At 48.4% G+C, this 13896-nt stretch overlaps 1 protein-coding gene and 1 non-coding gene across 2 annotated transcripts; both read right to left on the reverse strand.

The window, feature by feature from the left end:
- Positions 1–4954: 4954 nt before the first annotated feature.
- LOC115841359 (tubulin alpha-1C chain-like) lies at positions 4955–11488 on the reverse strand. The gene is made up of 4 exons (XM_030835185.3): positions 11353–11488; positions 8313–8535; positions 8022–8170; positions 4955–5948 (listed from the first exon to the last, which is right to left on the reverse strand). Exons 1-4 carry the CDS (start codon positions 11353–11355, stop codon positions 4974–4976), a joined length of 1350 nt encoding a protein of 449 aa, XP_030691045.1. The 5' UTR covers positions 11356–11488; the 3' UTR covers positions 4955–4973.
- A 620-nt stretch (positions 11489–12108) lies between these two features.
- On the reverse strand, positions 12109–12215 carry LOC115841446 (U6 spliceosomal RNA). The gene has a single exon (XR_004034818.1). It is a non-coding gene; the product is annotated as a U6 spliceosomal RNA (small nuclear RNA).
- Between the last annotated feature and the right edge of the window lie 1681 nt (positions 12216–13896).

The following is a 13896-nucleotide window of genomic DNA, read 5'->3' on the forward strand; positions in this document are numbered from 1 at the left end:
AATAGTATAATTGGCCATGATTACCTTTGTCAAAGACACTTCAGTATTAGTTTACTGTTGGGCTAGACATCTCCAGTGAGCCAAATGAAATATTTAATAAGAACAGAGTGGAGCGGGGGAAGGGGATGAAGTGTGACAGCAATGAGATTGTACTTATACCCACCTCCCCAATGAATTAAACTAATTTGTGAATGTAGACAAAATTCTCATGTAATTAGCAATGCTTTATATTCTGTTCTCTTTTTTATAATAGAGAGAAAAAGAAGTCTTCTGGTGGGGAGACCAGTGTTCAAAAGCATTTCCTGTATTATGACTAAAGAAGACATGTCTCTAGTTCTGTAAGACTCTGCTCCTGAATAGTTTTCTCCTGCTGCAGAATCAGAGGGACCCTCAGAGGAGGAAAGAACAGTTTTTCCAGAATCTGATCAGGGCTGACAAACTCAGAGACACCAGTCTCTTGCAATGAATGGGGCAGTGACGACAGGCTAATAAGATGTCAGCAAAGGGGACTTTCTTTCTTCACGGGGCTGAAGATGGGAACCTTCCCCACCCTAACACACTGGGTGTATTTTCCCTTCACCTTCTGCTGCCCTGTGACTATTGCTACTCAAAATGATGGGCCATGGCAGTGGGCTGCAGGAGCCATCTGCCTGGGTCATCTCTGCCAGCTTCACCTTGTGGCCTGGGTGGAAAGAAGCTGACCATCCTGGCCCCAGCGCTTAGGGGAGCAGCGCTCCAGGTGAGAGCTGTCCTGTCTGCACGAGTCCAGCCAGGGGGTAGCAGCTACCCACCAAGGACAGACTCCGTATCTCTACAATCTGAGAATTGATTCCCTGAGATCAGGAGGCCTGAAATGAAGGCCCCCTCACTAGGAAGCTGCCGCCTGGACAGGGGCGACCAGCTGACTTTGCCCCTCTGGATCAGTGTGCTGCCGCCTGGTCCCAGGAATGGGGCTCCTGGGAGGCGATCTCACAATAGCAGAACGAGATCTCCTTTCTCCAACGGTGGTTCCACCTAGAGCTCCACCCGAGGGCTGGCCTCCGTGTCCCTTCTCCCTGAGAACTGGAAAGGCTGCCGGGCACGGTGACGGCTTCCCCTCGGGGTGCTCGGAGGCTGCCCAGCAGAGTGGGGTGCTGCTTTGGAGTCAGAGCTCCGGGCCCAGATTTCAGTTCGGCCACTCGCTCTGTAGCTTTAAGCTAGATGCTTCATCGCTCCAAGGTTTGATTTCCTCAGCTGTGGAGAGGGGTGTGATGAGGTCACCTCACAGGTGCTGTGAAGATCATGAAACACCCAAGACGTGAAAGGGTCTTCCTGCCACCCTGACAGAGCCTCCTCCCCTCCCTCCCACAACCCCAGGCAGGGCTGCCACGCACCTTCCAGAAGTTAGAGGCCTGAAGACAGGCTCTCTCTAAGCTCTACCCCACCTGGCCACCTCTGGCCTGATAGTGGGCTGTTTGACAGATTCCCGTGGGAGCAGAGACATCTGCCGGCTGCCTCCCAAACACCTGGGATGACAGGTAGACAAGCCAGCACACTGGTCCTCGCAGCCATTCTCTCCTCCTCACCCCAACTTGAACCACAGCTCTGCTGGGGTGTCCACTGGCCTCGCCCAGGGTGGGCAGCCTCCATGGGGTGGAAGCAGATTGCTCCACGGATCGGGTCAGGTGAGGGCAGCGTATAAGCACAGCCAGAATCTGGGGCCCTGGACAGTCTGGGAGCTGCACCCTCTTAGGCTTTCTCCATTTATCCCCATCAAGCCTCAGTGGCCTCAGCAATGGCTGCAGTTCTGAGCCCAGACTTTCCATTTGTGCTCAAGGGCAGATCAGATGATTGTCATCCACAAAGCAGTGACCTAGACCTTGGGGTATGTTTGTTCTTGCTGCAGGCTAACTTCTATTCACTCTCTCGCCAGCACAGGAGGGAGAGAAATCCTCACTGCAAGGACAGATCCCTCCTCAACCTCTGGCCCTTTGCTCCTTCAATTCTCCAGGCTCTGTTCTACCGGAATATTTTTTCTCAGCTAAACTCTTCTTTCACCTTCTTTCCCCCCGACACCGTAGAGGCTGCTTAAAGGTTTCCAACCCTTTTCACATCCTGGCAGAAGATAATTCACCTGTCAGGCTTACCGAGGTCACTGGAGGGGCTCGCTACTGGCCACGGGTGACTGGCCCAGGGGCTTCAGGCTCTTTAGTTTCCACCAGCCTGTTCTGAAGGCTGAGGGATGATAATTGGCAAGGCCTGAATCCCACTTCGGGGCACCCAGCTTGGTACATGCGGGCTCAGAGAACAGACCTTTCAGGTATTGTGGGGTATCATGCCCAGCTGAAGCTGGATGACTTAATCTGCTCCTTCTCACACCCGAATATCCTCTTCCCTCCAGAGCTCGCACTGTGGCAATCAGCAGATACCCCGGGTTGGGAAGGTCTCTGAGTACAGCTGGGGTGACCAGCCACTCCAAGGTTCATTTTCACCCCAGAACTCCCATGCTCAGGCTGTAGAAGGAATGTGGCCCATCATTTTGAGTAGCAATAGCTGACTCTGTACTCAAGGATGGGGCTGGGCTGGGCCTCGCCCTGCGGGGCATAAGACCACCGTTGCTCTCATGATGAATGCTGCGAGACCCTTCCAAGCCCAAAGCTGAAACAGCGCAGGCTGGAAGCTGTGCTGTGCTCCAAGACAGAAATTTTTTTTTTTTTTTTTGGTGTGCTACATGGCTTCCTGGATCTTTGTTCCCCAACCAGGGATTGAACCCTGGCCCTTGGCAGTGAAAGCGCCAAGTCCTAACCACTGGACTGCCAGGGAATTCCCAGAATGTGCATTTTATTTATTTATTTGTTTATTTTTGGCTGCGTTGGGTCTTCGTTGCTGTGCGCAGGCTTTCCCTAGTTGTGGAGAGCGGGGGCTACTCTTCATTGCAGTGCGCGGGTTTCTCATTCCAGTGGCTTCTCTTGTTGCGGAGCATGGGCTCTAGAGCGCAGGCCCAGTAGTTGTGGCGCACGGGCTTAGTTGCTCCACAGCATGTGGGATCTTTCCGGACCAGGGATCGAACCCGTGTCCCTTCCATTGGCAGGCGGATTCTTAACCACTGCGCCACCAGGGAAGCCCCAGAATGTTCATTTTTAAAATGCTCTCCTTGGGGCTTCCCTGGTGGCGCAGTGGTTGAGAGTCCGCCTGCCGATGCAGGGCACACGGGTTCGTGCCCCGGTCTGGGAAGGTCCCGCGTGCCGCGGAGCGGCTGGGCCCGTGAGCCATGGCCGCTGGGCTTGCGCGCCCGGAGCCTGTGCTCCGCAACGGGAGAGGCCGCGACAGTGAGAGGCCCGCGTACCACCAAAAAAAAAAAAAAAAAAAAAAATGCTCTCCTTGGCACAGTGGATAGGACACCGCGCTCCCAATGCAGGGGGGCCTGGATTTGACCCCTGGTCAGGGAACTAGATCCCACATGCATGCCGCAACTAAGAGTTCGCATGCCACAGCTAAGGAGCCCACCTGCCCCAACTAAGACCTAGTGCAACCGAATAAATAAATATTTAAAAAAATAAAATGCTCTCCTTAAAGACGAAGGATGCAGAGGTGAGCAATGGGTAAGGGGTGAAAACACCAGGAGGAAAAGAAAGATGGTAACAGAGCACCATTGGAATAAGCTCAGGTGAACGGATCTGCACCCACCCCCAGCTCCTGCCACTTGTTTGGCCTCCCCTCTCAGGCCAGCACCTAAGCACCAAAGCTGGCTCCTCCCTTCGGCATGACCTGGCCCTCTGATCATCCTTGTCATTTTTCATTGCTTGGTTCAACCTTATAGGCCACACCACTAGTCCCTGAGCACGTCACCAAGCTCTCCAGCCACCCACCCACACTTTCATGTGCATTCTTCCCCCACCCTCATCTTCTCACAGTTGCCTCCTGCCCCTGCTCAAGAACCACACTGCTTCCAACAGGTTCTCAGAAGAGGGTCCGAATTAGGGAGCTCTCCTCTCCAACCTTCCTTACACACACATTCCTTCAGTTTTCCTTATTATTCCCCTACTTCAAATATTTCCAATAACACACACTGGGTCAAGGACCAACACCATAACAACCCGAGACTATTGTAATTTTGTGTCTCGGCCTGCTCCACTTTCTCCAAGCAGTAACTTCTACTTATTTATTTAGCTGTGCCAGGTCTTCACTGCAGCACTTGGGATCTTAAATTGTGGCATTCGAACTCTTAGTTGTGGCATGTGGGATCTAGTTCCCTGACCAGGGATCGAACCCATGCCCCCTGTGTTGGGAGCACGGAGTCTTAGCCACTGGACCACCAGGTAAGTCCCCAAGCAGTAACTTCTTAAAGCACAATCTTATCTGCCATTGTAGGTTTTGGCTAAGTATGGGATAAATCAGCACAATTCCAAGCCCTTCCCATATGACTCCAATATTTTATGAATAATGACGGCAATAGTTCTGGCAGCCTGGCTGGTGACTTGAATTTTGGCTCCACCATTTATTAGCTATGTTACCTACCCCCGTGATACTCCACATATGGTCTCAGCCGACCAAGAACACCTGGGAGCTTTAAAAAAAAAAAAAAAACAGAATAAAGGCAGTATCTGAAGCTTCACCTCAGACCTACAGATTCAGATCTGCAGGAGATTCACATCCACATTGAAGTTTGAAAAACACTGGCCCAACGTGAGCCCGCTGCCTCACAAAATGATTTTATAACCAGTCATCAATTCAGGTCTGAGTGAAATAGACAAACCCCTTGGCACAGTACACAGAAGCCACTTGAAACACTGAGCAAATGATAAGATGGAAACTGCCAGCCTCCTGCATCCCACACTGGCCTTGAATAAGCAGAGCAAATATTTACTATGATACAGCTTGACACTGAAAACAGAAATATCACTTTTATTGACAAGATAGGGCCATAATGGGCAGCTCCACAGAACACAAATAAGACAGTCCCAAGACAAGAGTGTAAAATTACAGCAGACAGGTTAATATTCTTCATCCTCCTCTTCTCCCTCAACACTATCAGCTCCAACCTCCTCATAATCCTTCTCAAGGGCAGCCATGTCCTCACGGGCCTCAGAAAACTCTCCTTCCTCCATGCCCTCACCCACGTACCAGTGAACAAAGGCACGCTTGGCATACATCAGGTCAAACTTGTGGTCCAGGCGAGCCCAGGCCTCAGCGATGGCTGTGGTGTTGCTCAGCATGCACACAGCTCGCTGTACTTTGGCCAGGTCTCCACCAGGTACCACAGTGGGAGGCTGGTAATTAATGCCAACCTTGAAGCCAGTGGGGCACCAGTCCACAAACTGGATGCTGCGCTTGGTCTTGATGGTGGCAATGGCAGCATTGACATCTTTGGGAACCACATCGCCACGGTACAACAGGCAGCAAGCCATGTATTTACCATGGCGAGGGTCGCATTTCACCATCTGGTTGGCTGGCTCAAAGCAAGCATTGGTGATCTCTGCTACAGAAAGCTGTTCATGGTAGGCTTTCTCAGCAGAGATGACAGGGGCATATGTGGCCAGAGGGAAGTGGATGCGGGGATAGGGCACCAGGTTGGTCTGGAATTCTGTCAGGTCAACATTCAGGGCTCCATCAAATCGCAGGGAAGCGGTGATGGAGGACACAATCTGGCTCATAAGGCGGTTAAGATTCGTGTATGATGGGCGCTCAATGTCGAGGTTTCTACGACAGATGTCATAGATGGCCTCGTTGTCTACCATGAAAGCACAATCAGAGTGCTCCAGGGTGGTGTGGGTGGTGAGGATGGAGTTGTAGGGCTCAACTACAGCTGTGGAAATCTGAGGGGCTGGGTAAACGGAGAACTCCAGCTTGGACTTCTTGCCATAATCGACAGAGAGACGTTCCATCAGCAGGGAGGTGAACCCAGAACCAGTTCCCCCACCAAAGCTGCGGAAAACCAAGAAGCCCTGAAGGCCTGTGCACTGGTCAGCCTAAGAAAGAAAGGAGTTTTAATTTTAGCCTTGGTGAAAGGTGCAATGACTTCTTTGAATTCCATAATCACATCGACTGAGATCTTTAAAAAAATCTTCTGAACAATACTGCTAAGAAAGCAGTCCTAAAGAGCTTCTAAGTGCTAAGTGATTCAGAGAAACTTTTCACAATCAACTCTTGGGAGCTGGAGGGAGGGGATCTGTTAAAAGGCTATTTTAAATGAACTGTTTTCACTTCTGCAGGCAGAGGAATCATGAGGTCTGAAATGGATGCAGGGCTCAAGTTTTGGTGACTGGGAGGGCAACCTCTGGTGCCCTTGCTGTGACCGCAGAACAAAGGCAACCTCTTATCAGTTGGAGAGCTACCAACAGCAGGCCTGGGACCACCAGCCCCGTACAATGGATGTCTGACAGATTTCGGCAGCTGCCTTCTGAGCTGGAACGCAACAGAATAGCCAAGATCCAATGCCCTGGTGCTGGAGTAAGGCCGGGTCTGGATCTGGCTCTACCCGTTCCTTGCCGTGTGACTTTGACCAAATTCATTTCTTAATCTCAGTTTTCTCATTTATTAAATGAGGAGAATAGTAACCTACTTCGGGTTGTTGGGAATTAAATGAGTATCCGGAACAGTGCTCAGCACAGCAAGCACTCGTTATCAGAAAGTCTATTCATTCTGGGAAAGGCCATTTACTGTCACAATTCCATGTTCCTGTGTCATTGGGGCTTTCCGCCACTTAACTGAGCTATTCTGACTATTGTATGAAAGGATGATTTTGTCATTTCAAACAAAGTATTCTGTTGACAATCTTCACTTCTCAAGGTGCCCAGAGATTTGTGGACATTCTCTACTGAGCCCCCAGTTCACTTCTCCTGTGGGTCCATACTCTGAATGAGATCAATGCCAGGGCAGGCCCTAGTCTACCAATTTCACCCATTAAGCCTCATGTGGACACAGTAATAACACCAAGGACAAATGCAATTGTTTTGGTAGTTAATGAACTTCACTCCAGAACCCTCAATGGCTTTTACTACGTTTACCTGTCCCTAACGGCAGGTCCTGATTTCCAAGTCAGTACTTGTAGCTGAAGCTTGATTTGCAAACATAGGAACCATTAGCCCAGTTCTGCTGGGAAGACGATGATAAACATCTGAAAAAGTATGAAGCCATGAATGATGTAAGGCCATTCTTTTCAAAATAGACCAGTTGTTGCTGGGCTTAGCATAATGTGACTTTCCCGACAAGCTATTCCACCCAGGCCTTCATTCTTGATTTTTAATTACTTACAAGCTGCCCACATGCCTAAGGAGCAGAGTCATCTGATTGCCAGACTCTTAATTAAAATGATGCGAACAGAACACTTAGCAACTTTACCGATGTGAATAGTTGCCTTAGATTTTTCTGCCACAGGGCCAGTCCACACTGCCCTGATCTCTAGTAGAAAAACGAGGGTACTGCTTTTTTGTGATTATTATCTTAATACTTTCAAAGTTCCAATGACTCATACTTGCTTCTGTAACAAGGGAGCTCCACTGACTCCACTTTCAGTGTTGATGGAATTTTCCAGTGTCAGCTATTTCTAGTCAGTGTTACACTGGCTTCTTTTGCTGTGAACTTTCTGTAATGACATGTCAGCAGTCCAATTTTTATGAATTTGATCAACGAGTTACATGTCAGTCAGCCACCTACTCACTGTGACTAGGATGACCTAAAAAGGGATGTCTCGGCCTGAAGCTGGGAAGCTGCCTGATTAATATGAACAAGGATATTTAATGGTCTTAAATGTCAGTAAAACGGTTAAGGTGTCCTGGTACTCACCTTGACTTCAGGTAAACTGCCCTCACTGAATGAGCAATTGCCCAAATCTGCCTTGTAAGACACAGAAAGAGGCAAAAGAAGACTATCCCCACCCCACATAGTTGTCCCATAGCTCAGGACCATCTGGTTCAGAAGTCCAGTTACTTAGTGGGCAGTGTAAAGTTCATTTTAGTGTGCAAAGAGTGATTCTTGCAGTTTGGTCTCTCAAAACTGTAAGAGAAAACTCTCATCTACTTTAAATAAAGTACTGTGTTTACCAGTTTCCGAACTCGGTCCAAGACGAGGTCAATGACCTCCTTGCCAATGGTGTAGTGACCTCGGGCATAGTTATTGGCAGCATCTTCCTTGCCTGTGATGAGCTGCTCGGGGTGGAAGAGCTGGCGGTAGGTGCCAGTGCGAACTTCATCTGGAAAAGGAAAATGAAGCAGCCACCCATCAGTAACAACCTGCACAAGTCTGCTTGACCCCAGGGCATCAGTGGAGCCCCCAGGATACACCTCCTGTTCCGGACCCCCGGGATCTCATTGGGGTTACTGAGGTCAACTCACCAATGACCGTGGGTTCCAGGTCTACAAACACTGCCCTGGGCACATGTTTGCCAGCGCCTGTCTCACTGAAGAAGGTGTTGAAGGAGTCATCTCCTCCCCCAATAGTCTTGTCACTTGGCATCTGGCCATCAGGCTGGATGCCGTGTTCCAGGCAGTAGAGCTCCCAGCAGGCATTGCCGATCTGGACACCAGCCTGGCCAACGTGGATGGAGATGCACTCACGCTGTGAGAGGAAGAAAGGAAATGTCAGAACATGACACATCAGATGGGACATTTAGTAATGATTCACTGTAAATGACTATTAACCTTCAGAAGAGATCAGCACCTTTCTGGAGGCCACTCCTGCCCTGGGACTATTTCACAAGCAACAGCCTAACTCAGAGAAAATGCTTTGGAAAACCACAGATATGTTAATGAACTACTAGGCAAGACCAGAGACCAGACCTTCGCTTTGTAGCCACATTAGATGTTCAAGGTCAGGTTTCTACCTTCAGAATGATACAAGCTGCTCTAGCAATAGATTTTCCCCAACTCCTGGGAAATATGCCTTCTGATTCCTTAAAGGCATGCAAAATTCCTCCTTCCAGCTGATTCATTCTCCGTATGACTGTGTAACTAGAGTTCATTCTGGTCCCTCTTTACTCCTATTCTTTAAAGAGAAGAGCTTCCGCCTCTCCCTTTAAAACCAGCTTAAACCAGCAAACTACAGCCATATGACTCGTGGAGAAAACACCAGATAAGCAGCAGTTACCTGTATTTTAAAAACTGTGGTCAGAGGCAGCCTTTTAACCCTGTGGAAGAATTTAATCTTAAGGAAAAACATTTTCCTTCACTATCAATGCATCTTGAGGGGAGAGTGGTGGGGAAGGTGGGAGGGGGACGGAGACACATGGTAATAAAAGCTAGAAGTGTCACCAAGACTTCATTAATAGTTTAAGAAATTAGCTGTCTTCTAGTAGAATGTACATATATCTCTGGCAACGTGGGGGAAAAGTCTTAAAATTTCACAATTGTAACGATGTTAGGATGTTACCAAACTCATTTCTGCTTAGTAAAATAAGGCAGTGAACACAGAATCTACACCCACAGACTTAAGAGAAAAAACAAAAAAAGGATTTTTATTGTATTTCCATCATAAATCAGATTAGCGGTTTTGGAGACAGAGGTCTTTCACATATCAACACCAAATATCTCCCATTACATCCTCTCCAAATAAGAGGGTTTCAAGTTTTTAAAAACTGCTAATAGGAATCTAGTTAAAGAAAATTCAATACCACCTAAGATCTCAAAGGGCCTAGCTTCATAACCCAAGATAAAACCCCCAATCACTCACAATCTTTGATTTATGGTCCCCTCCTTCTCACCTACACTCTCCATAAAACAATCATGGTCTGCTGGCCTCATCAGCAAGTTCACTGTTACCTGCCTCTACTTGCCCAGCTCTAGGGCCGTGGGAGAAAGGGGAGTTGTTTGTTCTAATGAACCCATGACTATTTAAAACTGCATCATGTTTACCTTTAACTGGACTTTGGACATTCCACAGACCTAGAAAGGAGAGAACCAGAGATCTGTCCATGACAGCCCCAGGCCCCAGGGAGGTAAAGTATCTGAGATGATCCTGTCATTCTAATGAAGCACTTCTACTGAAGCCTTCTGAGTTTCTTTCATTGTGCAACGGTATGGTTTAGACTGTGGCCACTGCTTGCCCTCCACTCTCCCCTGGCCACTCGGGAGATGAAGTGAGACACCGGTGATGGAATCATTTAGTCTAGCCTTAACTGGATAAGCAGCCCCTGTCCCTTGTTTAAAAACAAAAAAACAAAAAAACTATTAATCTAACCAGTATATGCCTAAATAGGTCTGCTGCTACCGCTGCTCTCCTGCCCTTTAAACAGTCCCATTTCTTACGTTCTTTTTTTTTTTTCTTCTTCTTTTTTATTGGGGTATAGTTGTTTTACCCCACTACTTTCTGAAACACGTTTTTACCAGTATCTTTTTGGTCTTGCCTGGTAAAAAGCACTCAAGCAAGTTGTTACAGTCATACATACGTTTGATAACTGTGGTAATCCCTAAAGAGGTAACTATTTATTCACTGCATTGCTTTTTAAAAAGATATTATTTTGAAACATCTGATACACACGGCCTACTTTAGGTAGACTTCCAACAGATATTTCCTCAGATACTTGTTTCCAATACCTCTGGAAGCTATATAGAAAATACTCAAGTTGTGTGTAATTTGAAGTTTCTTTAAAACTGAGAATACTTTGTCAGTACTAGTTTACTCTGTGACTTTATAAGAAAATCTCTCTTTATGGACTTTTTTTTTTTAAACCTGTAAGTAGAAAGCTTCAGCTATAAACACCCCACTAAATTAATACGAGAAATGCAGGATTAAACAACGTGACAGTAATTCCCTTCAAAGGAGGAGCCTGCCTACATCCCTCCAGGTGGATTGGTGCGAACGGAAGCGCTCCCCCCACCGCACCCCACCCCGGCCCGGCCACAGGTGAGGATGGGTGCGAACGGAAGCGCTCCCCAGAGCCCGACAACAGGTGAGGATGGTGCAATTGAAAGCTCTCGCCAGAGTCTGGCCACAGATGACTCAGCAGCGAGTCAAAGGGCGCTGGAAAGGCAACGCCTACCATGAGGGAGCACACGAGATGCTCCAGCACACGAGATGCTCCAGTGCGAAAGTGAGATCACTGGGGGAAATGGGAGGGATTTTCAGGTTTCATAAGTCATTGGGAGCCAGTGTGAAGGCTCCCTGGCCTTCCTGGGGCGGTAGCGGGCCCTGGGGGGGATGGGTGCCCTCTATCTAGGATCAAATAAATGGGCTTTCCACTTCCACCGAGGGCAGTGCCCAGGCCGCGTCTTCGAGCCGGTAGAGGGGTCTCCCGGGTGAACTCGGTTTTCCGCAAGGCCACCAGAAGCCAGTTTGCCTGGAGGCGTCTGGAACGTGGCCCCACGTGGACTGGGGTCCCGACGCCCCTTCGGACTCCGCACTCTCCCCCCAACGCCACCACCCGGGGACCCCACTCACCATGACTGAGACTTGTAGGGTTCTGCGGGGCTGGAGGAGGCGAGGGAACGTCCACGAAGCTCTCCCACTGACAGACTACCAAGGAGTCCGGGGGAGAAGTAGTGAGAGGGAAGGCGGCCCCGAGGGATCCTATATACCACGATCCTGGCCACGTGTCGGAAGGGCGGGCACCGGACCCGCCCTGGCCTCCGCGGCCCCGCCTCCGAGCCCAAGGTCCCCGGCCGGATGCCCGATTTTACCCTGCCCGCGGAGAGAGGAGGGGCGCGTGGCGCTGATTGGTAGGTTCAAAAGTTCGAAACGAACTCTACGGAACAAGCCAGAAGAACCCGGAAGGGGAGGGGGCATCCTGGGGCCGGAGAACGGGCCGGTGGGGTGGGAAGGAGGGTGGACACGGTGACTGGAAGGAGAAGGGAGGCGAAGAGTCTGCACAGTCCTCAGTAGGTGCGGGAGGCGTCAGGGGGCAACGCCTAAGCGAAAAAGGCACCGAGTTAAAGGGAGCCCCGGCGGGAGCCCCAGGAGCGTGGCTCCTCCCGCTGCCTGCTCCGACCCCGGGGCCCCAGACCCCGGACCCTGGAGGGGCGGCCCGGCAAAACAGCTCCCCAGGGGGCCCGGCCTACGCGGAGCTCCGGCGCCCGCTCCCCTCGCAGCTGAGGGACTTCCAAGAGAAGGGCTGGCTCCCCATTCCAGGTCCTAATTACCATGAACCGGCCCGAAGCCCTTTTTCTCACCATTTTTTTTTTAAATTTTTCTTGTTATAAAAATATGGAACGCTTCACGAATTTGCGTGTCATCCTTGCGCAGGGGCCATGCTAATCTTCTCTGTATCGTTCCAATTTTAGTATATGTGCTGCCGAAGCGAGCACTAATCACCTTTTTTTGTTGCTTTTCTTTATTCATTTTCCTACCTTTTTATTTATTTATTCATTCATTTATTTATTTATTTACCTACCTTCTTTTAAATGAACCTTGTGGTTCCTAACAGCAACCTCCTTCCACTTGGTGCAAAAGCAGGTTTGTTGTTGTTTTGTTTTTCAGTTCATTATAATATTAGCTTTTATTCTTCGATTGCGTACTATTCAGAGTTGCTTGTTTTTCAGACTATATTAATCACATTTCATCCATTGGACAAACCCTGTGAGTTATCCCCATTTTACAGATGAGGAAACTAGGGCTTAGAGGAATTAAACTAGTTGAAGATCACACAGCTGGAGTGGTGGGGCTGCCCTTGGGCCCTCACTACCTTGTACTACCTCATCCTAAATATACCACTCTTGTTATGGAACCCAAGTTCCTGTGTCCCAGGCACACTGAGGCCAAACAAACTAGAACATGGGAGTTTGGAGCACAGGTAGATTTATTGCAAGGGCTAAGCAACAACAGATGGCTGGTGCTCGAAAGACCAGAACTACGCAATTGCTTCCAGGCAAGGGCGTTTACAGACTGTTGGAGGGAACTCCCTGGTAAGGGAAAAGAATCTGAAAAAAAAAATTAGATGTATATGTAATATACAACTGAATCACTTTGCTGTACACCTGAAACACAACACTGTAAATCAACTATACTTCAATTAAAAAGAAAGAAAGAAAAGAGAGGAAGATAACAAAAGTGACTGAATAGTAGAATATGTTACAGGGCTTTTTCCTGAAGAAGAAAAAGGCAAAATAGGTTTTGGATACTGAATAGGCAGAAGTCAAGATACACTCCAACTCATCCACACAAAACGGAGGCTGTGGAAATATGTGCAGAGATTCCTTTTCAAATTACAGTACATAGTTCATTCATCAAATGCTCATGGAGCACGTATCGTGTGGCAGGATATTCTGAAATCTGGAATAACTAGCATCTTAGTCTGTTGCTAGATATTTTAGTCTAATTAGTGCTTTCCAACTTTTTAATTCATTCCACAAATATATATTTAGCACAGTTTCTAGGTGCTTGGAAAAAAGTTTGTGAACAAAACTGACAGATCTCTGCCTCATGGAGTGAATGTTCTAGAGGAGGATAGGGAAGAAAGATAAACAATGAACATAATAAGTAAACTATATAATTTGTTAGAAAGTGACGAGTGCTATAGAAAAACAGCGCAAAGTAAAGTGGAATGAGAGTGTTGGGAAGGGAGAATGTGGGAGGAGGTTGCTATGTAAACAAGATGGTCAAGGTTAGCCTTAATGATAAGTGAGATTTGAACAAAGACTTGAAGGTCCTGAGGGACTAGCCAAAGTAGCTACCTGGGAGAAGAGTGGTCCCAGAACATGGAGCAGCTGCACCAAAGGCCCCCAGGCAAGAGTGTTCCTGGAAGGAAGAGCAGGGATGCCAGCTTGGCTGGAAGAGATGAATAGTAGGAGATGAGGGTTGGAGAGGCAATGGGAGCCAGATCTTGTAGCTTCATGTAAACCACTACAAAGTCCTGTGGTTTTAACCCTGACACGGGGAGCCTATGTAGGGTTCAAAACATTGTAGGGACATGACCTGACTACCTTTTTTTTTTTTTTTTAATATCCCTCTGGTGTTGTGTTGAGAATAGATTATAGGAGGGCACAGGTA

This window comes from Globicephala melas, chromosome 10, assembly GCF_963455315.2.
Source record: "Globicephala melas chromosome 10, mGloMel1.2, whole genome shotgun sequence".
NCBI lineage: Eukaryota > Metazoa > Chordata > Mammalia > Artiodactyla > Delphinidae > Globicephala > Globicephala melas.